The 24,093-nt window shown below is 40.0% G+C and overlaps 4 protein-coding genes across 4 annotated transcripts; 1 reads left to right on the plus strand and 3 right to left on the minus strand.

Annotated features, from left to right (window-relative positions):
- Window positions 1-2,998: 2,998 nt before the first annotated feature.
- On the plus strand, window positions 2,999-4,005 carry hes3 (hes family bHLH transcription factor 3). Its single transcript, XM_087781607.1, has 4 exons — window positions 2,999-3,046; window positions 3,124-3,219; window positions 3,494-3,575; window positions 3,644-4,005. The coding sequence occupies exons 1-4, from the start codon at window positions 2,999-3,001 to the stop codon at window positions 4,003-4,005; spliced, it is 588 nt and encodes a 195-aa protein (XP_087637733.1).
- Window positions 4,006-4,958: 953 nt separating this feature from the next.
- LOC148059909 (taste receptor type 1 member 1-like) lies at window positions 4,959-8,108 on the minus strand. The gene is made up of 6 exons (XM_087781608.1): window positions 7,924-8,108; window positions 7,424-7,721; window positions 6,632-7,354; window positions 6,228-6,431; window positions 6,036-6,156; window positions 4,959-5,889 (listed from the first exon to the last, which is right to left on the minus strand). Exons 1-6 carry the CDS (start codon window positions 8,106-8,108, stop codon window positions 4,961-4,963), a joined length of 2,460 nt encoding a protein of 819 aa, XP_087637734.1. The 3' UTR covers window positions 4,959-4,960.
- Window positions 8,109-13,314: 5,206 nt separating this feature from the next.
- LOC148059910 (taste receptor type 1 member 1-like) lies at window positions 13,315-17,468 on the minus strand. The gene is made up of 5 exons (XM_087781494.1): window positions 17,287-17,468; window positions 16,916-17,222; window positions 15,346-16,071; window positions 14,962-15,168; window positions 13,315-14,364 (listed from the first exon to the last, which is right to left on the minus strand). The coding sequence occupies exons 1-5, from the start codon at window positions 17,466-17,468 to the stop codon at window positions 13,315-13,317; spliced, it is 2,472 nt and encodes an 823-aa protein (XP_087637620.1).
- Window positions 17,469-19,189: 1,721 nt separating this feature from the next.
- On the minus strand, window positions 19,190-23,957 carry rer1 (retention in endoplasmic reticulum sorting receptor 1). Its single transcript, XM_087782095.1, has 8 exons — window positions 23,847-23,957; window positions 22,530-22,611; window positions 21,910-22,014; window positions 21,665-21,761; window positions 21,420-21,498; window positions 21,042-21,177; window positions 20,914-20,968; window positions 19,190-19,381 (listed from the first exon to the last, which is right to left on the minus strand). The coding sequence occupies exons 2-8, from the start codon at window positions 22,608-22,610 to the stop codon at window positions 19,323-19,325; spliced, it is 612 nt and encodes a 203-aa protein (XP_087638221.1). The 5' UTR covers window position 22,611; window positions 23,847-23,957; the 3' UTR covers window positions 19,190-19,322.
- Between the last annotated feature and the right edge of the window lie 136 nt (window positions 23,958-24,093).

Genomic DNA, 24,093 nt, shown 5'->3' on the forward strand with positions numbered 1-24,093 from the left:
TCAAGTGTAAATTTCGCTTCTTCACACTTTGAAAACCAATTCCTCTTGGTTGGTTGTCATCTACAGAAAGGATTTACAGCTTCACGTCAAAATAAAAGCCCAGTCTGCGTCTCTCTTGCTCTTTTAGTTTGCTAATGCACGTTAGGAAGCAAAGTTTATTGCGGTAATCGCATAATTGCCGCACTAATTGTTGTTAACAAGATCCTCAATGGTCCACTTATTACGGTAGCGCTGGACCCCCTGCTGCGAGTGATCCATGACAAAAGTCCTCCAGGGTTAATGAATGACTCGAGGCTGAAAAGTCAAAGTGTAACCGGAGTTCTTGCGCCTTTTTTTTAACCAACACGCACTTAAGTTGTTGTTTGATGGGCGCAGCTTTCACCGAGACACAAGAATCTTCTTGCGCTATTCTCATGCACAGCGGCGTTTTTGGAGGGAAACCATTTTATTACCGCTTTTCCTTCTGGTGTGTTTTGATAAAAGCGAGCCCTCTTCACCCCACGGAGGCAAAAAAAGAAACACTAATTGGAATTAAAGCGAATAATCAGCGGAGAAATGTCACCCCCAGAATCAGCCTCCGGGGTCCTGCGTGACCAGCAGGCGTGAAAAACTCTCCCCACTGAGAATCTAAAGGAGACAAAGAAGCGTGGAAACATCAGCCACAGCACTTCATGCACATTTCATAGCAATTAAAGCTTCAGATTGTAACAAGAACATTGCGACGCGCGATTATCTGATCATTTAACGCACTTTACATGCTCGTCAGCGTCCACGCGTGGGGACACTGCACGGCTTGTTTAGGTCAATCTAACTCGACATTATCACAGCATTTTGACACACTTACTTCACTCTGTCTTGTTTCTTTTTTCCTGACTTCAGACTCCTCAAAACTTATTGTAGATAAACATGTGGACTAAACAGAACTAAATGTTATTTATCACTTATAAACTAAAGTATTTTCTTTATTTAAAAAATGCTTTTTTTTTATTGTTTCGTTGCTATTGCATTGCATTTTTTTTTATTGCACATGTTATTCTATTGTATTTCTCCTTTAAAGTGTTTCTTTTTGCTGCTGTAAAACCTAAATTTCCCCCTTGTGTGACTAAAAATGGAAATCTTATCTTTTACGCTCAATACTATCAGAAAATGGGGACTGTGGCCACAGAAGTTAAAAGAAATAGACGATAGACTGTTTCAAAGGTTACAAATAATATTTTTTTGTAAATGTTTCACATTCTCATTATCATTTTTAAGTTACACATGTTTTATAATGTCAAAATAACTCGAAACCTATCGTATTTTTGTTTAGATGTTTAAGTTTTCTTTCTAAAGCCAACATATGTCTTTTCAATTTGCTGTACTTTTTAATTATTTGGCAAAACAACAACAGATTGTATAACATGTATTGTACACAGGTCACAGAGAGTGCGATGGCATTCAGTCCAGAAGAAAACCACTCTTACTTTATACATTCGTCACTTTGTTTTCAGTTTATGGCACACGGTCCACCTTCTGCTGCAAACTATAACTCGTTAAAATGGTGTGTAAAAGCTGACCAGTGGACTGGTCAATTCTTTTTCTTTATCGCTGACTTTCCCAAGACTGCGTGTCTTTCATGGACGAGTGTGGAAAATCGGGGGGCGAGGGAGCGTGGATGAGGGACGGCCCCCGATTTTCCTCGGTGCCTCAACAACTTGAAAAAACCTGACAAAAAGTGTTAATTTCTCAAACTTTCTAAAGTCCCATCTGCGTAGTTACTAAAGCCAAGTTTGTCAGTTTGAGAGTTGGAGAGAAGAAGTCCAAACTTTGTTTCAGGTGAGAGAGTCTTGTTGTACAAGGCAGAAAATTGGAATTTGTGCTGACAGGCAGGAATTACCACGGTGCTGCCTTCGACCGGCTGGCGTGAAACTCTAGGATAAAAGATTGAATAGTTGGAGAACTGTCGAGCAAGTGCACGTATGATCAGGCATTATGTTTCTTTTACGCTTTTTGTCATCGGTTACTTTGCCCCACGCGACGTCACCCAAAAATATACCCAATTACTTTAATTAACCTTGAATCTTACTGCAGCTTTCTTCAGTGATCAAACCACAAGATAATGAATTAAATAAATAAAAACAAAAGCTATTGTGTAGATCAGGCAAAGTGTTACCCGAGGGCCCATCTATGCGGCCCACAGGAGGTCAGAATATACGACTTACTATGTCAAAATTGTTTTTAGTGAAATGTTTTACACATAATTGCATGTCTTGTATATTCCTTTAACTTTCAACATATATGAAATATGGATGTTTTTCTTTAGAATATATAATCAAATAAACTATGAAATAATATGCAATCAGATCCAGACTTAAGACTTGAGAAAGTCCTTTTATGTATTCATTTTCTCTTGGTTTTGCCGCTTAATCGATCTTAAACTTTCTATAAACTAGGGGATAGTGAGACATCAAATTGAAGGTCTAAGAAAAAAAATCAAATGAATAAAAAAAGATTACAATTTAACTTTATTTTTTTGATAAATAAAAAAAATTGAAAATATCATTGAATGAACGGATATGAGACTCAACACATCTCTATTTCTAAACTATCACAAATAAAGTCAAAATAAGTTCCAGTAGGGGATAGTGAGACATCAAACTGAAGGTCTAAGACGTTCAAAATGTAAAAAAAAAATCAAATGAATAAAAAAAGATGACAATTTAACTTGATTTTTTGATTAAAAAAAAAAATTGAAATATCATTGAATGAACGGATTTGAGACTCAACACATCTCTATTTCTAAACTATCACAAATAAAGTCAAAATAAGTTCCAGTAGGTTCATGCTTGAGCTGTTTTTTTCAGTTCTGGCTGTCAAGTGACGTCACTGTTGCTCACTTTAGCCCCGCAAACAGGCGGGACAGTTTCCTTTGAGATGTTAAGTGGGTGTCTGGATATAAAGCCTCTCCGGGTCCTCTGCTCTTTCACCCACACACATTGAGACTTACACAAGACTGAGGATGGTGGCCACCACAGACCGTGAAGAGAAGTGCATCACTGGAACTAAAGTATGAGACTTCTTTTCACCAATTCATGTCCATTTATTTTACTTGAATGTGACTCATTCATTCATTTCTTTCGCCAGGTTTCCAAACCTCTCATGGAAAAGAAGAGGAGAGCTCGTATCAACAAGTGTTTAGATCAGTTGAAGTCACTCCTGGAGAACTACTACAGCAGCAGCGTGAGTCTGAGTTACATTCTCTTCTAAACTTGTTTTCTCACCATTGCCAATGACCACTACATCAGTTAAACAGAAAATGCACAAAAAGCTTAATTTTAAATGTTTTTAAAATATGTGTAATTTTCACTCTGGCGACTCATAATATGAAGATAATGTAACTATTTAAATTCCTAGTTCATTTATAGACCAGTTTTCATGAATAAATTCAATGTTTTTTGGAACTTAACAATATATTAACATTTTTGGAACTTAACAATATATTAACAATCAACAGATTCGAAAACGCAAGCTGGAAAAAGCAGATATATTGGAGCTTACTGTGAAACATCTCAAGAACCTGCAAAAAAATCAGAGAGGTGAGTACAGACAATGAAGTTGAGCTTTTATTTAGGACTTTTCATTGAATTCCTTTGTCTCTCTGCAGTTCCGGCACCTTCGTCAGAGCAGGCCGGCTTTCACAGCTGCCTCGCCAACTTCCACCACTACCTGATGATGGCAGAGAGCCTGAACTGTGGGGACCGCCAGATTTTGACCCAGTTATCGGGCAAACTTAGAGGAGGAACTGGGCCAGACACCTCCAGCACCATGGACAGCGGGACCGGTCCAACAGAAAGACTTCCAGAGGACGCAAAGCCATCTTTAGTGAGCAATAAACCTCACACTTTACCTCAGAGCACACAAAGATTAACGTTTTCAAAACCCACACAAGACATTTCACAATCCATCGACAAGAAAATCGAGTCCAGGAGAGAAGATTTGAGCGCCCAGATGTGGAGGCCATGGTAGAGACTTATTTTAACTGCACTGACTTGTATAAAATGTTTATTTTAATAGATCATTCTGTAAATGTGTTTTATTTTTTTGAATAAAATTGATTTAAAATGTTTTTTTTCTATTAATTTATTAAATCATTTGTCATCGTGAAAGTGGAAATATATAGCTCATGTTTCTTTTAATAACCTTTGTTTCATGACTGAATGTCATTCAAGGTCCAAATCAGTTAATCCAAGTTTTTATTTCTTTTAATGTTGTATAGCCTCTTTGATTTGTTTTATATAACATGTAATTGTTTTTTATTAGCACTGAAGTGTACAGAAATGTTTTATTTTTGGCATGTTTTGATGTACAAAATGTTTTGAAATATGTAATTATAAATATTTAGAAAACAAATCTGTTTATGGTATTTGTGATAAGCTCATTAATTTCATTATTTGAGCGGTATAATAAGATTTTTTTTAACATTTAAAATTGAATTACCCAAATTAATTAATATCATGGATACGTTTAAATTTGCTCACATCAACAGCAGGCAGCAGTATTTCCCCAGATAATCTGGTGGAAACCAAAGAAGACAATCGGTTTAATTCCCTTGTAAATTAGAACACCACTTTATCAACATTTTACTGGGCGTTTTAAGATATATTTGATAAAGGTGCAAAACTTGTAAATACAAACCAAGTGATTTATTTATTTTGCTAAACATATTAACCATAATGTGAAAATACAAAATGTTTGGTTTTATATATTTATTTTACACTTTTGAACGATCACGTAGTTACTTCATATGTCCAGTAGATGGTAGTGTGTGGACTGTCACCAAACTCACACTCCAAAGGACAGCTGGACAATAAAAGAGGGCACAAAACTTTATTTCTCACTTTCAGCAAGTTTATGATTCCGTGCCTTAAACAAACTGCAGCGCTATGTGTACAGTGGTTTTCTGAAGAAGATAGCCAAACTGCTACTGACTCATTGTTTTGGTGTAACTCTGGATGAGACCCTGGAAGTACTGTTGTGTGTTTTTCTCTGGTTGAAAAAGGATGATGTAACATTTTGGGAGGAAGTACCACAACATGAAGGAGTAGAGACTGGAGAGCACGGCGAGCGCGTTCAGAGTCTGGAGCTGTTTGCCTTGGTAGAGAATGAATATGGTGGAAAACGTGATCCAAGTAAGGGTCAGAAGCATGAGGCAGAAGGTGATAGCTTGGGCCTCGTTGTAGTTTTTCGGGAGGTCCTTCCCCATGTAGGAGAAAATAAAACAAAGGAAACACAAACATGCAAGTAAAACCACGGGACCAGAGACGAATTCAACTGTGTGACGACACTTGAGTACAATTTTATCGTGATAGGAAGTAATATCTTGGCACGGTGTTGTCGGCACGAGGGAATGACCAGTGATGGCCATTAACATCTGAAGCGTGAACGTGGCCGAGATCAGCAGCCATTGTCCGTGATAAGTCATCCAGAAACTGTACAGCTTTGGGAACCTGCTGGCCATTTTAAAAATGAAAACTATTTGAAATGAACGCACCACAAAACAGGAGAGACAAACGCTGAAGAAGAAAAGAAAGGGTAGGAATCTAAAAATGCAGGAGAAGGTTGTTGGTTCATCAAAGAAAAAGCTGACACTGAGACTAGAAAGGCCGAGGCAGGCTAGAATCAGGAAGCACATAAGTCCTCCTGCTGATCGTACGATTGGTGTGTCGTAGTTGATGGCGAAGAGAATGGTCACGGCGACTATGAGGACGTCAAAGGCTACCATAGCTGTCATAGTGAGAATTGCTTCGCTGTCTGAGAATTGGACGTATTCCACTGTTCGTGGGATACACAAGGTGCTGGCAGCTGGTGACCACTCTGTCTCGTCACATGAAATACACTTGTATGGATCCACTGAAAAAAACACAATTAGACAACATTATGGCCATTTTCATCCATCCCTGTAAACAAAACTAATTTGTCCTGAGGTTGTCATGATTGTTTTAAGATGTAGCTCACAGTCTGGACTAATGAACTTTCAATTCTTCTTGTTTCTGTACCTGTTATGTTGATATAAGTCCCACTTTGACACATATCACACGAAAAGCAGCATTCATGGCTTCCATCTTGTTTCATGGCATATCCAGCTGGACATTCTGGAGAACAGAGTGAGGTCGGCACCTTCAGAGAACAAAAAAAAAAAATCAAGCTAAAGATGCAAGAAACAGTTTTAAAACTTAGCTCAAACATGCTTCGTCTGTGAACCACTGTATCTTGCTGGCATTGATGCTGAAATAGGACGGCTGGCCTGACTTGAAAAGCCCGATCTCCTCATCTGTGCCGTTGTTGTTCCAGAAAAAAACTGTATACACTCCAAACATAGGGTCGCCGTCCGCATTGAATCGTACATTGTAGTTAAGAAGAGTAAAGTTTGACTTCTTAAGCTCGGCGAAAACCTAAGGGTGAGCCAGAAAGAGAAGATACAGTCAGTGTTTTTTTCAGTATTCTTCAGATAAATCTGGACATTTATTTTCATTCATTGATCTTGATGTGATTCATTTGAGTTAACGGCAAACTCAAAGGTGTTTTCTAGTTAAAACTATTTGGTTTGTAAAAGTGCATGGAAAGTTCTTAATGAGTATCTGACAGAACTCACCATTTGTGGGCTGGCAGTGATATTCCTGTTGCAGCCTCCTGCTCCACACTGCAGCACGTTGTGTAAAGCATTTGCGATAGCGTATATTGAAGAATAAACCCCCAAATTGAAAGACGGATCCACGTTGATGATGCCAGTTGGGGTCACATCACTGCAGTTGCAAATCTGATTACAAAGCGTTTGTTCGTTTTCTTCCTCCAGATTCTTGGTCTTGGTAGAACGAATGAAATCACTAAAACCCGGAATTGTCACGATAGGTTGAGAGACACCAATGATAGTCCCGATGTTGTGTATGTTTCGGTCGCTTTGTAGTTTCCTGTTTTGAGACAAGCCTTCATCTGCTATCCAAACCTTTTTACTGATATTCTGTTTGATTGCAGAGTTAATCAGGTTTGTGGCAGTGACCTCTGGGACAAAAACAAGCACAACGTTTATCTTGGAATCCTCAATATCCTTTAAAATGGCCGGGAAGTCGGAATTCTCCTTCAGTTGCCTATTGTAGGCCATACAGATGTTGGTGTCTTTGATGTACTTTGTAAACAAATCGAGACCGTCTTTCCCAAAATCATCGTCACTGTTGAGGAATGCAACCCAGCGCCAGTTGAAATGCTGCAGGATTTTCACCATTAGTGTGATGGTGACCTGGTTTGGATGGGCTGTTCGTAGAAATGAGGGGAATTTCATTTTGTTGGAGAAGATTGAAGATGTGGCACCATAACTGACCTGTGGAAGCGACAACAGAGATTCTAAATGTATTAAACTGCAACATGACTCTGGGTTGTGTGAAGGTACCATTGGAATTAGGTCCACCATCAGTAGAGGGGATGAGGTCAAAGTAAAGGTGCTTGAAAAAGCTCCGGACACAGCGATGACTTTGGACTGAACCCTGTTTGGTGACCACCAAGGATGGACAGTGCCGTTAGCTGACACAAGTTTAAAAATCTCTGGAAAGTTTCTAGCGTCGGCGCACTGATCAAATATCTGATAACCAATGGAGACATTTGGCAAGAGGTTGGAGGAGTTATTGATCTGCTCAACTGAGAATCTCATCATCTGAAACCTCCGGTAGTGCGAGAGCTGGAAAGGGTATCTAAGGACAGAGAAGGACAGCTACAGTTTGTGGAGAAAGACACTAACTTAACTTACTTGTATTAGTGCACTCAACATCTTTAAGTTATAATGACAAGTTACCCAAAACATCTTAATATCCAGAGGACATCTGTGTACTGAAATACTACTTAATAAAGAAAAAGGTGTAACTAGGTAGAATGGAACACAAACTCTTTACTTACATGACACATTCCGAGACTTCTGGACTTGTCTGGTAAACAGGACCAGAAGCCAAGTGCACACTGAAGAGTCCACCAATTATATAATCTCCATCCAGCTGGAACTCTGACTCGGTAACAGCGCAATAACTACACACAGTGTTCAGCAAACAGCCCAAAACACAAGACCAAGTGGCGCACAGACTCATTCTAGTTGCTGCTGGATTACTTTTCTGACCTCGAGTTGGATTAATGCTGGTAATTCATCGCCACGCATCACTGGTGGACAATCCTCATCATTTACATACCAAGAAGTGAAACTTGCTCTCAGGAAGGTTAACAAATATGGATGCAAATGCTATGTTATTGCAGCTGAAACATGGTTTCATCAAAGGTGTTTGTTTGTTACTTGTTTCACTTATAACTATCAATATTCATTTTAGCTGTAAACATAAAAATCTCAACCATGAACTTTAAGAGAAAAGCATGGCCAAACAGAAGAAGAAGACTTTTTTTTCGAATATGGAAGAGGTTTGCAAGTGATGTACCGTGACTGTTGTGATTATGCATGTTAGTGTTTATAATTGTCCATTTATGTCTGTGATTAACTCAACCTTAATGGAACTTAATTAATATGATCCTTAAAGATTCCACTCTTGGTAATAATAGCAACTCTCGACTCACAGTTGCTCAGCTTTTTCTCTTTACATTATTCTGACCCAGCTTGAACTCTCTTTGACTTTTTGACTCTTCCCAGTCATGCCAGTTTAACACAATCATGCAAAAACAGCCGACCACATATCAACAAATGAATTTGGCCTTTAAACCGCTTTCACTTAAAGTTCCTGTGGGCTGCATTTGCCTAAAACCTGAATACCAGATCCTTTTTTGTTTGCATGTGGCCTGAAAGCGAAACATGCAACTCCCACACCATCCAGGTTAACAGCCTATAGCTCAAACTAAAGACGTACTATTGTGTACTATTACTATTATAATACTAAGTACTATTATAATATTTATATATATATATATGATATTTACAACATCGATATCGCAGCTCTTAGCGAAACCCGTTTCCATGGCGAGGATTCCATAACAGAGGTAGGAGAAGGCTACACCTTCTTCTGGAGGGGGCTTCCAGAAGGCTCCCGCCGCCTCCATGGTGTAGGTTTTGCTGTGCGCTCAAGCCTGCTTCAGAGAATTCCTGAATCCCCGACCGGCATCAGTGAAAGACTGATGACCTGGCGGATTCCACTCACCAACAACCGTCATGCCACTCTCATCAGTGCATACGCCCCAACACTGGATGCTGACCCTGAGTGCAAGGAACTATTCTATGCCTCCCTGCACTCCGCCATAAATAAAACCCCCCCTCCCGACAAGCTCATTCTCCTTGGGGATTTTAACGCGAGAGTGGGCTCTGACGGTGTGCTCTGGAAGGATGTGCTTGGGCAGCACGGTGTTGGTAAGCTCAATGAGAATGGTCTTCGCCTCCTCACTCTCTGCTCTGAGTATCGGCTGGTCATCACCAACACCTTGTTCCAAATGAAGAACAAATTCAAGACCTCCTGGCAGCACCCCCGCTCTAAACACTGGCACCTCCTTGATTATATCATTGTCCGCCAAGCTGACAGGAAGGAGGTGCGAGTCACCAGAGCCATGCGTGGAGCTGACTGTTGGACTGACCACCGCTTGATCAGAACCAAACTCACCCTGGAACTCTGTCCTCCACTGAGGAAAACACCACCCTGTAAGAAGCTCAATTGCGATGCACTGAAGTCCCCGAACTCAGTCAACCAGCTCAGGGAACCGATTGCTTTACAGCTGTCCAATCTCCCTGAAACACCAGTCGTTCCTGACATCAACTCTACCTGGAGCACTCTGCGCACTGCTATCTACCAGGCGGCAGTAGAGTCTGTAGGGTACACCAGACGGCGACACAAAGACTGGTTTGATAATAGCGCACCAGGTATCCACAACCTACTTCAGGCAAAGCACAAGGCCCTTGCAGCTCACCTTTCCAACCCCAAATCCACGTCGCTGAAGGCCCACTTCACCAACATTCGGACAGAAACCCAGCGCACCCTCAGAGCCATGGAGAATGACTGGTGGACAAAGAAAGCACATGAGATCCAGCATCACGCGGACACTAACAACTCCCATGCTTTCTATGACGCCATCAAGGTCATCTATGGCCCACAGAGGAAAAACATATCTCCGGTCAGATCAAAAGATGGTACCATCCTGTACAAGGACAAACAACAGATCCTGGACAGATGGGCTGAGCACTTCAACACCCTGCTGAACACCTCATATCCAACTAGGATGGACACACTTGCTGACCTCCCATGCCTCCCAACCGTCACAGATCTGGATTCCTCCCCCAGCTTTGCTGAAGTACGAAAAGCCATCGCTGGCCTGAAGAACAATAAGAGCCCGGGGCTTGATGGAATCCCGGCAGAAATACTGAAGCATGGCGGATACCTGCTCACCCGCAGACTACACCAACTGATCAGTACCATCTGGTCATCTGAAGTCATCCCGCAAGATTGGAAGGATGCCAACATCATCACAATCTTTAAGCGCAAAGGTGACAAAGCAGACTGCGGTAATAGCAGGGGCATTTCCCTCCTATCGGTTGCCGGAAAGGTGCTAGCACGGGTGATGCTCCTTCGACTAGCATCTCATGCTACTGATAACATCCTGCCCGAATCCCAGTGTGGTTTTAGGCAACAGCGCAGCACCACTGACATGATCTTTGTTGCTAGACAGGTACAGGAAAAATGCAGAGAACAATGCAAGGACCTGTACCTAGCTTTCATTGATCTGTCCAAGGCCTTCGACACAGTAAACCGGGAACTGCTCTGGGATGTGCTGGGGAAGCTGGGGGTTCCACCAAAGTTCAGGAACATCTTGCGGCAGTTCCATGATGGAATGCAAGCCTGTGTGAGTGTTGGTGGCCAGCAGTCTCCCTTCTTCAGTGTGGATGTAGGGGTTAAGCAAGGGTGTGTCCTAGCCCCTACCATCTTCAACATTTTCCTCTCCACCGTCACCATCCTCTCTCACAAACTCCTGGACCCAGCAGATGGGGTACAGATACAGTACAGACTGGATGGCAACCTCTTCAATATTCGGCGCCTTCAAGCCTTCACCAAAACCACCAACCAACACATCTTAGAGCTACAGTATGCAGATGACTGTGCTCTCCTTGCCCACTCACCAGAATCCCTACAGCGTGCGTTAAACGTGGTCGCATCCATCTACAGCGCCATTGGTCTCCAAATCAACATCAGGAAAACACAGATAGTTGTCCAGGAGTTCACCCACCAAACACATGCGCGTACCTTCACCCTCGATGGTCATCCCCTTGCCATCGTCCCTCACTTCACCTACCTAGGCAGCATTCTGTCCCCTTCCTGCAACATTGATGATGACATCCAGGTCCGAGTCGGTCTGGCCTCCGCTGCCTTTGGCAGGCTTAGATCCAGGGTATTCCACAACAGGAACCTCACCAGCTCCACCAAAGCAGCTGTGTACAAGGCGGTCTGCCTCTCTACACTGCTGTACGGGTCGGAAACCTGGACACCCTACCAGAGGCACATAAAAACACTAGAGGCCTTCCACATCCGCTGCCTTCAAAGGATCCTGGGTGTGTCCTGGGAAGACAGGGTGCCACATGCTGATATTCTTGAAGGGACCAACACACCTACCATCGCCGTGCTCCTTGCAAAGAAACACCTGCGCTGGGTTGGGCATGTGATCCGTATGCCTGCCCACCGCCTGCCCAGGCAAATCCTCTACGGCCAACTTCTGGACGGCCAGAGATCTGCTGGTGGTCCAAAAAAAGCGGTTCAAGGACCATCTTAAAACCCTCCTGAAGCAGTGCAAAATTTCACCTGCAGCACTAGAGTCCCTGGCTGCTGATCGCTATACCTGGAGTTCCTCCTGCCACCAGGGAACTGCTCACCTTCAGGAGCAAGCCACAGAGAGGAGGATACGGCGACGTGCACTGAGGCATCAGCCTGCTACAGGGCCCACACCCTCCAGTGCTACGTACCTCTGTCCCTCCTGTGGCAAAACCTGCGGATCCCGCATCGGCCTGCACAGTCACATGGCTATGCACCGCCGCAACACAACCCAATAAATGTCTATTCATTAAAATTGGAGCAACGTCATCATCGTTATCGATGGACTGCCAGAAGAAGACTATTATAATACTAAGTACTATTATAATATTTAATAAAGTTAATATTTAATATTAATTTTGAAAATACATATAAAACATATCAAGGTTTGGTGGACCATGATGCTGCGGGATGACATTGGGATTGGAAGTAAGAAGAAAGGGACATAGTGAGGCAAGACAGGAAGGCATGCTCGTATACAGTTATGGTTTTTATTTAAATCTTATTTTTAACTTATTTTTATATATCCTCGAAAAACAATAAAAAAATCGATATTAAATTATTTTCAATGCAAATTATTATTATTATTTATTTTTAAACACAATTTTCATTGTAATTAGTGAAACAAGTAACTGACTTCTGTGGCAATGAAGCACATTTATATTTTTAACAATTTCAACCCATATTTATTGCCATAACTTCATCAATGTAATTATTTTGTCTCTTCTTTATCATCAGAAAATCACTGCTAGCATTTAGCTCATAAGTAAAGCTGGACACACAACAGACAGCAGACTACTCTTCAAATAGAACCTGAAGGTATGGAATCATTTTTATCTTGAATGGAGGGAATTTGGCTTAAAAATAATTACAGAAAAGTCAAGAATCATTATTATTATTCATCATTTTGTGTCAAGTTGCTTCTATTAGAATGTTCTCTGTTTGTCTACACCAGCCAATGTTAGCTTAAAAGGGTTAGCTAGCACGAGCTAGCAAGAATAGCTGAGCACATTCAATAACATCACAATTCACAATGAAATAAAAATCTGATCATATTTTGTTTGAAAAAAAATAAAGAATCAATCACGAGTTTGTTGTTTAATTCCATTTTAATCAAGAATCATTATTTCAAATATATAAACACAATACAGGTATAAGTGAAGGTGAAACATATTTAGTGACGTTTGTTTGAAAAAGAGAAAATGTTATTAAGGATTATATACAGATTTAATAGACGTTATTGTAGACATGAAACATACAATTCTACAATATTTCCAGAAAGGTTGTCGAAGGTATTTTTCATTTCAATTAATAGGTTAAGAAATGAGTTCGACCACTAGATGACGCCAAAAATACATGTAACATGATATCGCCTTTTATCTTCTATACTTTTGTTAATAATAATAACTTCACTTGAACAATATAAAACGCCTGTATTTTGTCTATAAACAACAACGAGGGTTTCTTTATGTTATCTTTGGATGAAAAAATAATGACGTGTCCTTGTCTACTACTGACTCATTGTTTTGGTGTAACTCTGGATGAGACCTTGGAAGTACTGCTGTGTGTTTTTCTCTGGTTGAAAAAGGATGATGTAGCATTTTGGGAGGAAGTACCACAACATGAAGGAGTAGAGACTGGAGAGCACGGCGAACGCGTTCAGGGTCTGCACGTGTTTGCCTTGATAGAGCAGGAATATGGTGATGTAAGTGATCCAGGTGATGGTCAGCAACATGAGGCAGAAGGTGATAGCTTGGGCCTCGTTGTAGTTCTTTGGGAGGTCTTTTCCCATGTAGGAGAAAATAAAGCACAGCATACACAGGGATACCAACAACATCGTCGGAGCGATGCAACCTTTGAAGTTTAACACACACTTCAGAACGATTTCCTGTTCAGACCAGTTAGTGTCGGCTTCAGGTGTGGCGGGGTCGAGAACGAAACCGACGACGATAAGAAAAAACTGAGTCGCACATATGGTCGCGATGAGGAGCCACTGAGCGTGATATTTCATCCAGTAACTCTGGAGATTGGGGAACTTGCTGGCCATTTTGAAGATGCAAACAATCTGAAAAGACCGCACCGCGAAGCAGGAAAGACAAACGGTGTAAAACAAAACAAAGGGTAGGAATCTGAGGGAGCAGAAGGACGTTGTTGGTTTGCCAAAGTAAAAGAAGACACTGTGACAGGACATAAAGAGACAGGCTAAGATCAACAAGCACATGGGTCCACCACTGGACCGGACCACTGGGGTGTTGTAGTTGATGGTGAAGATAACGGTCACAAGTAGGATGAGGAACATCATGACTGCAGCCCCAAACAGGATCAGGATGGCCCATTTGTCTGAGAAAGGGATGTATTCTATCGTCCGCTGGTAACATGAGGTACTCGCAGCCGGTGACCACTGTGTCTCACTGCAGCTCTTGCATACGGATGGGTTGTGTGTGACGTTGACGTAAGTTCCTCGTGGACACATTTCACAAGTGAAACAACATTTGTGGATTCCATCTTGTTTCATCTTGTATCCTGGCAAACATTCTTCGGAACACAGCGATGTTGGTACCTGGAGAAGGAAAATTCTATTATAGTCTTTTTTTCTCAAATTGTCTGTTAGTTCAAACCTTATAGGACAAACTCATCCAGCAAACTGTACATCAGGGTCTCAACTATTACAGTTGGGGGGCTTTTATAGAAACCAAGTAACAGTCTTTCAGACATTCATTTCATTTTGTCTTTATTTGTATTGGTTATTTATAGCCTTTAAATAATTATATGGTTTTCTTTAAGCACTTTTTAATTTTATTTTGCGTATTTATTTATTTATTTTTATTATTTATTTAACAAGCATAAAATGCAAGAAAATAATAATTTCAGACCATTTTCATTTATTTACTGATTTTATACTTTATCTTCGCTCACTCATAAAAACTTGACATCGGCTGCAGAGTATCATCTCATTGGCTGCAAATGGCCCATGTGCCGCAAGTTTGAGACTCCTGATATACAGAAAATGCTTAAGTTATCAGCCATTATGAATGGAGATTAATGTGATAATCTAAACCTAGAATAATGATATCATGTAGAGCCACTATGGAAAATGTGTGGTATGGAAAGTGTCACATGCATTGGGAGTGTACTGGTGGAGAGCATTAGTACATACGCCACCGTCACCGAACCACTCAATCTTGCTTTCGTTGATGTTAAAGCTGAAGGTCCTTTGAAATTCATAATAACCGATGGGCTCGGGATCCAGACCCTTCCTCCAGTTAATCAGCACAAAGGATCCAAACAGAGGGTCTCCGCTTTGGGCAAACGTAATTCTTTCATTTAAAAGTGTGAAGTTCGACTTCTTCACCGCTGCCAGGACCTGAAAGAGAAACATAAACGTTTCTTAGGTCATAATTAATATTGGTCATTCAAAAACGGGAAGAGAACACAAGAAGCATCTTACCTACATTTTGGCAATTATTATTAAAATACTTTTTTTTTAAATATATAATAAAACAATTATTGTTATTAATATGATGATGCTTAATCTGCTCACCATGTATGGATAAATAGTGATGTTCCTTTTACAAACGCCAATGTCGCAGTCCAGTAGTTTGTGTAGAGCATGAGCGATGGAGTATATGGAGGTGTAGACCGAAAAGGTGAAAGATGGATCAGTGTTCAAAATGTCTGCCGCAGTCATGCTGCTGCAGTTACAAATCTGATTGCAATACTTCTGCTGTTCATCTTTTTGACTGTAAGTCACGCTTTTGGTGGAATATATGAAATCCCCGAACCCAGGAATCGACTTTTTAGTCTGAGCGATCCCGATAACCGTCCCTATCCGGTCTATACCGTCCATGGTTTGCAAATCCGTGCTGAGTGCCCACGTGTCCGATGCAATCCAGACCTTGTCTGTGACGTTGTGCTTCACTGCAGCATCTACGAGCTCTTCGGCGTTCTGCAGGAGTGAAAAGACTACGATGACATTGATTTTCTGCTGCTCGATTTGTTTGAATATTTGGGTAAAGTTTGTGCCCTGCTTGAGGCCTTTGGTGTAGCCCAGGCAGATCTGTGTGTCTTGAATCCCACTCATGAACAGTTCCAGGCCGTTGTTGCCAAAGTTTTCATCGCTCCTGAGAAAAGCTACCCAGCGCCATTTGAAGTGCTGTATTATTCGGATGATGAGTTTGATGATGTCATTGTTGGAGATCACGGTGCGCATGAATGATGGGTATTTAGCCTTTTCAGAAAAAATTGAACTTCCAGCTCCGTAACTGATCTGAGGAAGAGTCACAGAAATGTTTAAACACTGACTTACTACAAGTTTACACACCAGCCTTGGTGATTTTTGGAGGACAGGATTATCCAGAACCAAAGAATATTAGTGTTTATGTTGATATTGTTTGTATCTATAAAGATGCCAGTGATTAAGATAAAAAACAGTGATATTGATAAGTACACAGAGACTACAGTTAAACGGATGTTAAAGTAAATAAATGTGATATTCTCTGTTAAATTTAGTTTGGTAAATCTAAAATGTATTCGGCCTGCAACCAAGAGTGCTCAAAGAATGTAACCCCTGTTTTAGGTTGTGCGGCAGAAAGAAAGTAATCCACATCATGACCAGAAAAATAAAGGTTAAACATCACAACAAAAACACCATCTCACACAAATAACTTCTTTGTGTGAGGCACAAATTCTATGAACCACAAATGCTAATCCAGAAATAAACACTAATTGTATGACAAATTGCAACTTTTACCAAAAGCTAAAGAGCTGAATTTTGTCTCTATGACAAATGCAACTAAATAAATTGTACCTGAACACAATCATAAACACTGAAATTTAGGTGAAACTTAATTTCTAGCAACTAAAAAGTGTGTAAAAACCAAACAAATCCGAGCTATGTTGAACATCACAAATGTCCTTTGAACCCCATCAACCTGCTGCACAACCTCATTAATCTACACCCCAAAAAATACAACTACACATATATTACAAACCTCGAAACATTACTTAAACATTTCATTTGCCAAATATAAATATGGAGCCCTGACAACACAACAAAGTCATTATTGATCCTCTCTTGGGTGATGAAGCAACAGAAGGTCATCAACATTTACCAGTGGAACGAGGTCCATCATGAAGAGAGGCGCTGCCGTCAAAGTGTCCATGCTGGTGTAAGGACCCGACACCGCAATGACTTCAGGAGGTATTGACGTCTTGTTGATCGTCACTTCCCATGGATCGATGGTGCCGTTCACTGAAATCAGGTTGAAGACGTTAGGGAAGTTCTTGGCATTGGCGCAGTGGTCGAATATCTGGTAGCCGACAGGGACGTTTGGCAGCAGCTCGGTCGAGTTGTTGATTTGCTCCACGGTAAATCTCATCATCTGAAACTTCCTGTAATCCTCGCGGCTGAGGCGCTGACTGCAAAAAGAAGAATCCAGAGTTAAAGAAGTAAAATAACTTGTTAGTTCAGTTTGTTTTCTACCTGGAGCATATTATGCTTTCTGGTCTTTGATGGTCAACCACTGAGTCGGCGTAATGGACTGGAAAAATTCCACCTATCAGGTACTCTCCATCCAGGTGGAACTCTGAGGCTTGTAGCGCACACTTGGCCATGACGTGAAGGACACATCCCAGAAGATGAAAAGCAGCAAGAGAATGTTTCATTTTGGCCATCAGCCAAACACATTGGTATCAATCCAGTACTTGAAATGACAAACTTCAGTCGTCACTTCAATCCCCATGCTGGAGTTCTGTCATCAGGGAATTCACAAATCAGTATGCAAAGAACATTGTGAAGACTTTTGGTGATGTCACTCACTGTTTCATATTTGACGTGTGAATGAAAGGCTGAAGCTCCTCCTCAAACCTACCTATTTTGATCGATGGGTGAAGGCAAATCAGAGTCTGTGGTATTCTGCTTCCTGGAGTCTGCCTCTCATGAAGTAGAATACTTAGAGAGGATAGGTGTGACTTGGTCCTCTTTTTGTTATACATTGTAACACATGTGCCATCGGAACAGTACTTCCTGTTCTCAATCATGAAACATTGACTTAGGCCTACACCATGTATGTTCTTCGTCCATGACATGTAATGTAGCGATGATCACCTTGAAAGGTGCCGATTTCTTAGTTGACAAAACAAATCTGTTAGAAAACTACCCCAAGTTTGATCAAAGAATAATGATACACCCTAAGCTTTGTGCTTGATTCTTGGTAGTAAAAGAACAAGACTATTTTTTTTTTAATTCATTTTAAATCTATTGATTTTCCAATGTTTATTCCAGGATTTATTCTTTCAGAGTAATCGTCTGTTGTCTTCATACCAGGCTTTCATATGACAAACAAAAAAACAACAAATTCAAATAAAAAATTGTATCAAGTCGTTTACATCAGTTTCTGTACATTTGCAAGTTTTATTAATAGTACACTTCATAAACCTTTCGGTTTAGTATAATAATAATATAGAACTAATTTCCGCTGATCAAACAAGATACTTTTGAGATCTAGACGGAGTAGAAAGAACAGAACAGTTCTAATATTTCTGCACCTTATTCATGCTTTTCTACTACATTGAACATAATATTTACTTCATAGTTGAATTTTCATTTATTATTCATCTTATATAATGCCCTCTTTATTTATGCTCATTGATCATTTGTTTATCATATCACATTATGTATGTTACATGAACATTGTATGTGATAATGTATTCTCTTATAGTAATTATACAGTCAATAAATAATACTACAATTATATTAATTTTATTCAATTTATCAGCCATTTAATTATTTAGCTTATTTTATAAGCTGCGCTCCAGTAGGCATCAAGAAACACTTTGGGTGCAAACACCAAGTGTTTCACCTTCTTAAACTCAAACGCCTGCATAACCTCTAGTAACTATTTGGCCTGAAGGATTAATTGTAGTTTGTTCCATCAGCAAGATTAAGACATTTTGTTGTCAAGTGTTTGGTTGGTGTGCTATAGTTAGGATAGCTCAACATCCACTTCATCTGTAGAACCTACGTACAATTTTCAGATTTTTTGGAATTGAAATAAAGCGTTTCTTGTGTTTGTACAACCAGGTGATTCAATCTCTTCTTTGGTGTTGTCACAGCCAAGCCTTCTTGTGTTCTACTGATGCTTGGTTTACGTGGTAATGTTGGTTTTGTTGTCAACTCCCCTAGACTGCGGACTTCCTTAGGTCTTCAGGTTGAGTCACCATGCAAGACTGAGTGTGAACCTCAACAATGACTTTTTTCATAATGTCATCAGTTCTCCTTAGATTTTTTTAAATTGTAGCGTTCCCTGTGAGGAACTTTTATGACACATGTGAACGCTGCTGTATGTACTGTGGATTTAAGAGAAAAAAAGGTATCCACCCATCCATTGAGTTAAGAGGTAAAAGAATTTTATTGGATAGCAAATGGTAACTGCATTTCTGGACCTTGTAGAGGCCCGTCATCACTCGTGTTCTTGGTCTTCCGGCTTTTTTTCCATCCAACACCATCAAGTGATGTGTTCAGGTCTGTCCGTCGCCTGACCTTTGACTGTTGCTTTTCTCATTTATTAGACCTGCATCTGCAGGATAGAGGAAATGACACGACCATTCAGAACTGCTCAGAATCACGAGTCGGACACACTTTCACCGTTTCAAGGAACACAGTCTCTTTAATAGCATTTGGAGTGAAAAAAATTACACTTAAGTTAATAAAATCAAGTTTTCGATCTTTTTTACTGTAGCACAAGAAAACAATAACATGCATGAGGAATATTATTATCAATCAAATCAAGAACCCAATAAATCAGTTCTGCTTTTTTATCAATTTTAACCCAAACAATTTTAAATAGTATCAAGGCTAGGGGAGAACAAAAAAAATCTAAAAAAGAAGAGTTATATTTTAAAATATATTTATATATATACAAATACTCCAGACAGCCTTTGTACAGGAATATGATTTGATCCCTTACGTCAGTGATAGCCAGAGTTTGGGTGTAGAGATCCCCCAATAATAACAATAGAAGTGATAAAGAAAAGCTTTATGGGAGACTTTTTTTTTTACATCAGCGCAAAGAGGACAGGTGGCTGAAGACTAGAGTCTAACTATAAGCTAAAAAAATATTTTTAATGAGTTGTTCAGAAAAGTCAGTAACTAAGCAACCATCCTAATCAGATCCGTTCTCAATAACAAAACAAGGCTTCTTGTCTTAGTTTGCCTTTAAGAATATTTCACCTTTACTCAAACTATACATCATAACTTTTGAACTTAAAATATGAAAAAGTTATTATAAATGTAGTATGGCATACGAGTATGATGAGGTAAGATTTTCAATTCACTCAGTGTCTTGTCAGATACTATTTATTTTTAATAGATTTTTTTTCTAGCTTTAAATTTGTAGGTTTAGAAATTTGAACATGCCATTAAAAATCATTCCATGAGTTAAGCTAGGAATAACTTGGGTTTTAAAACACTACATTTATTCTCTTCTCAAAGATGTAGCACGCATGCGACGCACGAGCCAGTCAGAAGAGAATATTCAATAAAGATAGATCTAGAAAGAATGCCCCTTTAAACAAATCAATTTATGTGAGCCTAAATAAATACGATTACGAATAAAGCCACTTGTTATTAAAGAACAGTCGAGTGTTGTGACTTTGTTTTCTAAATGTCATTAATACTTTTCCTTTCCTTCATAATTATTATCTTTGCTCTAATGTAATTCTAAACTACCGACTCCTTGTATGGCAAAAATAGAAAAAAAGTGATATACTTGGAAGTGTTTGTCTTCGATACAGATATATCCCTCACCTGTTGAGAGGCTTTAAAGGCAAAAGGCAGATCTGAGTTACAGCGGACTAGTGAACAAACGTAGGCCAAATCTAAACAACAAAGGGTTTTGCGATGAAGGCAATATTTTGAGAAAACAGATCTATCCTCCTCTGAGAACGCAGCCAGCCGTGGATCAGTGATCTTTATTTTGTTTGTTGTCATGTTATTGTCCTGAAACTCAATCGCCCCTCCTGCCAACCTCCCTAACCATTCGCAGCGAGTGGCACATTTTGAGACATTGAGGAATTTAACTAGCAAACGGTTTTGCTGTGTCCTCCTTGCCTTTGTATGTCCTCTTCCCGTGCGTGAAGGGTAGGTATCTGTACTTGATCATATGCTGCAGGGAGAAACGAACAACACGATGAGAGGAAAGACAGTAAAAGTAAAAGAAAGTCAGTGAGGACGTTTACCTTGATCTGCCTCTTCATGGTTATGCAGAAGAGCATGATGAAGTACATAACAAGTATGGGCCAGAACACTGGCACATTGAAGGCGTCGAAAAATGTGCAAACCATGGCAACGACGATGCCTTTTGTCGCAGAATGCCTGCCGAACAAAGAATACAGGACTTGTATTACCCAAATATTATTCATTAACAATTCATCCATGATTCAAGCAATTAAAGTCAATCAACGAGTCCTCTACAGGACAGTGATGTGAAATAAATGATTTGCAAATGTCCACATGATCAAAGTACATCAACCCAGCATCTTTGCTTTTATGTTAATCACTGACCTCCATCCCATAGATATAATTTGCAGCCGAGACACGGAGATTGAGAATCTTACCAGAATTTGAATTCCGGCAACCTCCTGATGAAAGGACGGAACTCTTCGTTCTGCTTGGTGGGGAGGGATGGGCCCTCATCTGCAGGAAAGACAGGTAACAGAGCTATGAAAGGGTGAATCACAACGTGATTCTTAAATATACATCATGTCACATTGAGTCATACAATTTTAGGTCAAACTTTTCTTGTCAGATAAAATGTAACTTCGAAATAGTTAGCACTTATTAACTCGCGGGTCAAACTTGCCTTCGTCAAGCATCGAGGGGTCCACTTTTGGCGAGAGGAAAGCAATGAAGAGATTGAGGTGGTAGATTCCCAATGCGTATGTAACTATATACCAACCCTGAAAATGTAATTAGAATAAACAATTAATGCACTCAGTCTGTTCACATATGCGCTGGAAACTCGGACCAATGCAGTTCCCTTGTGTGGCAAGTGTGGATTAGCAAGACCGAGACCTAAATGCTTTGTAGATGTAAGAAACTCTGTACCTGTAGTATGTACACTCTGATCATGTATAGAGCAGTTAGTAGAAGGGTGGCACCCCATCGCATTGCATGGAACGGCGTAGACTTGTCTAGCCATGACTGATAGATCTGTTGCACAAACACAAAGCATACAACAACAATTCATTGATCGATTACATTTTCACTTCGCAGCGATTCATTTCTGCTTAAGCTACATAAACAATTTTTAATGCATAATGAAATATCATACTCCTTTACACCATACCCTTTTGGTTATTTTTAAAACAGCACTATAATTACCTGAGCAACTTGTCCAACAACATTCCAGGGAACACCATAGGTATACCAACCTGTCTTACTAGTCAAGTGATGGTATTGGCAGTAGATCATTGAAGAAAGGCTAAATTAATTTCAGTTACAAAAGAAGCACATTTATGACCACCGAAATTTGATCAGTACATTCACATGCCTTTGACTAGCTTGTATGTTGTCTTAACAGACAGATATTTGTTTGTGGACTTCCCTTGTTTGCAGGAGTGCCAGAACGTCCTTACGCCATAATCTCACCATGTCACGCAAGACTATCTACAGGCACTTAAAGTTATGATGGAAAGAAAAGTGGCATCACTTATACTTCACAATACCTGTCCAATTCTTGTGAAGAGGGCAGAGATTACAGATGGTTTCCCATGGATTGACTCCCCAACACTGTCCCCTTCTGACATTCTGAAAGCAAAAACCAAGTAATTGTTAGCCATTTAAAAGCTTAGTGGTCATTAAAAGCAAATATTTTCAGAACGAGGATATTTGCCTAGTAAAGCATCTTATTCCTCAGCATTAAACTTGTCAACAAACATGTAAATACCATTACTACATTTAAACCAAGAAAGTGGATTGGTGGATTCCACTTAAACATTACACCAACATACATTTTGAATAACAGTTTGAGCTTGTGCTCTGTCTATCCTAAATATTCTGTTAATTTTCAGTTGCCATCAATTCTTACAGATGTTTTTAGGTAAGATGAAAGAGACTAATAACAATGTATGAGCTGGGCTTCTTTTATTTATTCATGTCTAGTGCTGAGAAAGGTTACAATCAGTTAAGACAACTCTACAGATATCTAGCCTTAATAATTTGGGCGTGAAATACATTTTCTTCAACCCACCATGGGTACAACAGTTTCGATTTCTAGAAAACGGAACTATTCCACATTTATGCGTTTATTCTAAGCTTGAACAAAAACAGCAACATAACAATGTAAATTGTTACAGTGATTTCACACAATAGAGTACCAACTGTACATGGCAACATTTTAGCCACCATTAGCATTGAATGGAAAGTAGTCAAGAGGCTACAAACCATCGTATTTATGATCTTGATATTTAACTCGATTGTCATCAAAAGACAATTACAGATGACGTTCTCTGTGACAAACATCACGGATTCAGTTTTACTTTAAAACGAATTGTTGTCGCTGTAGCTCTCAATTAAGCGTTGGAAGCTAACTAGCCCTCTAATTGAACTTCGGCCTATATCGCTCCTTCAATGGGTCTTGTAGTTTTATTATATATACTGGCGCATCTATTTAACACGAGAGACGGTTGAGTAGAACTACATTTCCATTCTCTCCCAAAAGCTTGAGGTCAAATCCTCTAAAGCGAATTGTAGTTTGTAATGTCCAACCTGCCTTGGCTGCCAACGACGGATGGGTGAATGCAAACTACAGTGTCCAGCATGCAGTGCTGTATTTGACAACTCACTTCCGGTAAAGGGTTTCTCTTTTTCTACGGTATCGAAGCTAGCCAGCTAACTCAGTGAAAACGACCAATATTGACGTCTAGCTCCCGGATTCACGAAATGAAACGTTGTCAATTATTGTTAGAAAACGCAATACATATCAACCTACTGAACAATTTAATTAATGTGAAGGTATAGAAGAAAACGCAGCGCTGTCTTACCTGATACGGCCGTTGTGTCACTACCGGCTCTACCTAGCTAGCTACACTAGCCACAGCTCGAGTGTGTACACGTCAGTGCTTCCGTGAGCAATCGAGCACGTCCAAGACTAAAGTAATCGATCACCGATCATCAAACCCGAATAGGTAGTAACAAATTGAAAATGCTTCCACCTATACATTATTTCACCTTATTTTTATCGCATGAAAGTGAGTGATTTTCGAAGGCTTCTACTTGAAAATCACAAAT

The sequence above is a fragment of the Callionymus lyra genome, chromosome 19 (assembly GCF_982586985.1).
Source record: "Callionymus lyra chromosome 19, fCalLyr1.hap1.1, whole genome shotgun sequence".
Lineage (NCBI taxonomy): Eukaryota > Metazoa > Chordata > Actinopteri > Syngnathiformes > Callionymidae > Callionymus > Callionymus lyra.

Bases quoted from the DNA above. Each gene is read 5' to 3' on its own strand.
- hes3 (XM_087781607.1), top strand. From the start codon at position 2,999: ATGGTGGCCACCACAGACCGTGAAGAGAAGTGCATCACTGGAACTAAA. The intron at 3,047-3,123 runs GTATGAGACTTC...TTCTTTCGCCAG, and splicing joins AGTGCATCACTGGAACTAAA to GTTTCCAAACCTCTCATGGA. The intron at 3,220-3,493 runs GTGAGTCTGAGT...AACAATCAACAG, and splicing joins AGAACTACTACAGCAGCAGC to ATTCGAAAACGCAAGCTGGA.
- LOC148059909 (XM_087781608.1), bottom strand. From the start codon at position 8,108: ATGAGTCTGTGCGCCACTTGGTCTTGTGTTTTGGGCTGTTTGCTGAAC. The intron at 7,355-7,423 runs GTACCTTCACAC...TCGCTTCCACAG, and splicing joins TGGTGGACCTAATTCCAATG to GTCAGTTATGGTGCCACATC. The intron at 6,432-6,631 runs GTGAGTTCTGTC...GCTCACCCTTAG, and splicing joins TCACTGCCAGCCCACAAATG to GTTTTCGCCGAGCTTAAGAA.
- LOC148059910 (XM_087781494.1), bottom strand. From the start codon at position 17,468: ATGAAACATTCTCTTGCTGCTTTTCATCTTCTGGGATGTGTCCTTCAC. The intron at 15,169-15,345 runs GTGAGCAGATTA...TTTCTCTTTCAG, and splicing joins TCACTATTTATCCATACATG to GTCCTGGCAGCGGTGAAGAA. The intron at 14,365-14,961 runs GTATGTACTAAT...TTCCTTCTCCAG, and splicing joins AGTGGTTCGGTGACGGTGGC to GTACCAACATCGCTGTGTTC.
- rer1 (XM_087782095.1), bottom strand. From the start codon at position 22,610: ATGTCAGAAGGGGACAGTGTTGGGGAGTCAATCCATGGGAAACCATCT. The intron at 21,499-21,664 runs GCAAGTTTGACC...TCTTTCCTGCAG, and splicing joins CCCCTCGATGCTTGACGAAG to ATGAGGGCCCATCCCTCCCC. The intron at 21,178-21,419 runs GTAAGATTCTCA...TTTGTTCGGCAG, and splicing joins TTGCCGGAATTCAAATTCTG to GCATTCTGCGACAAAAGGCA.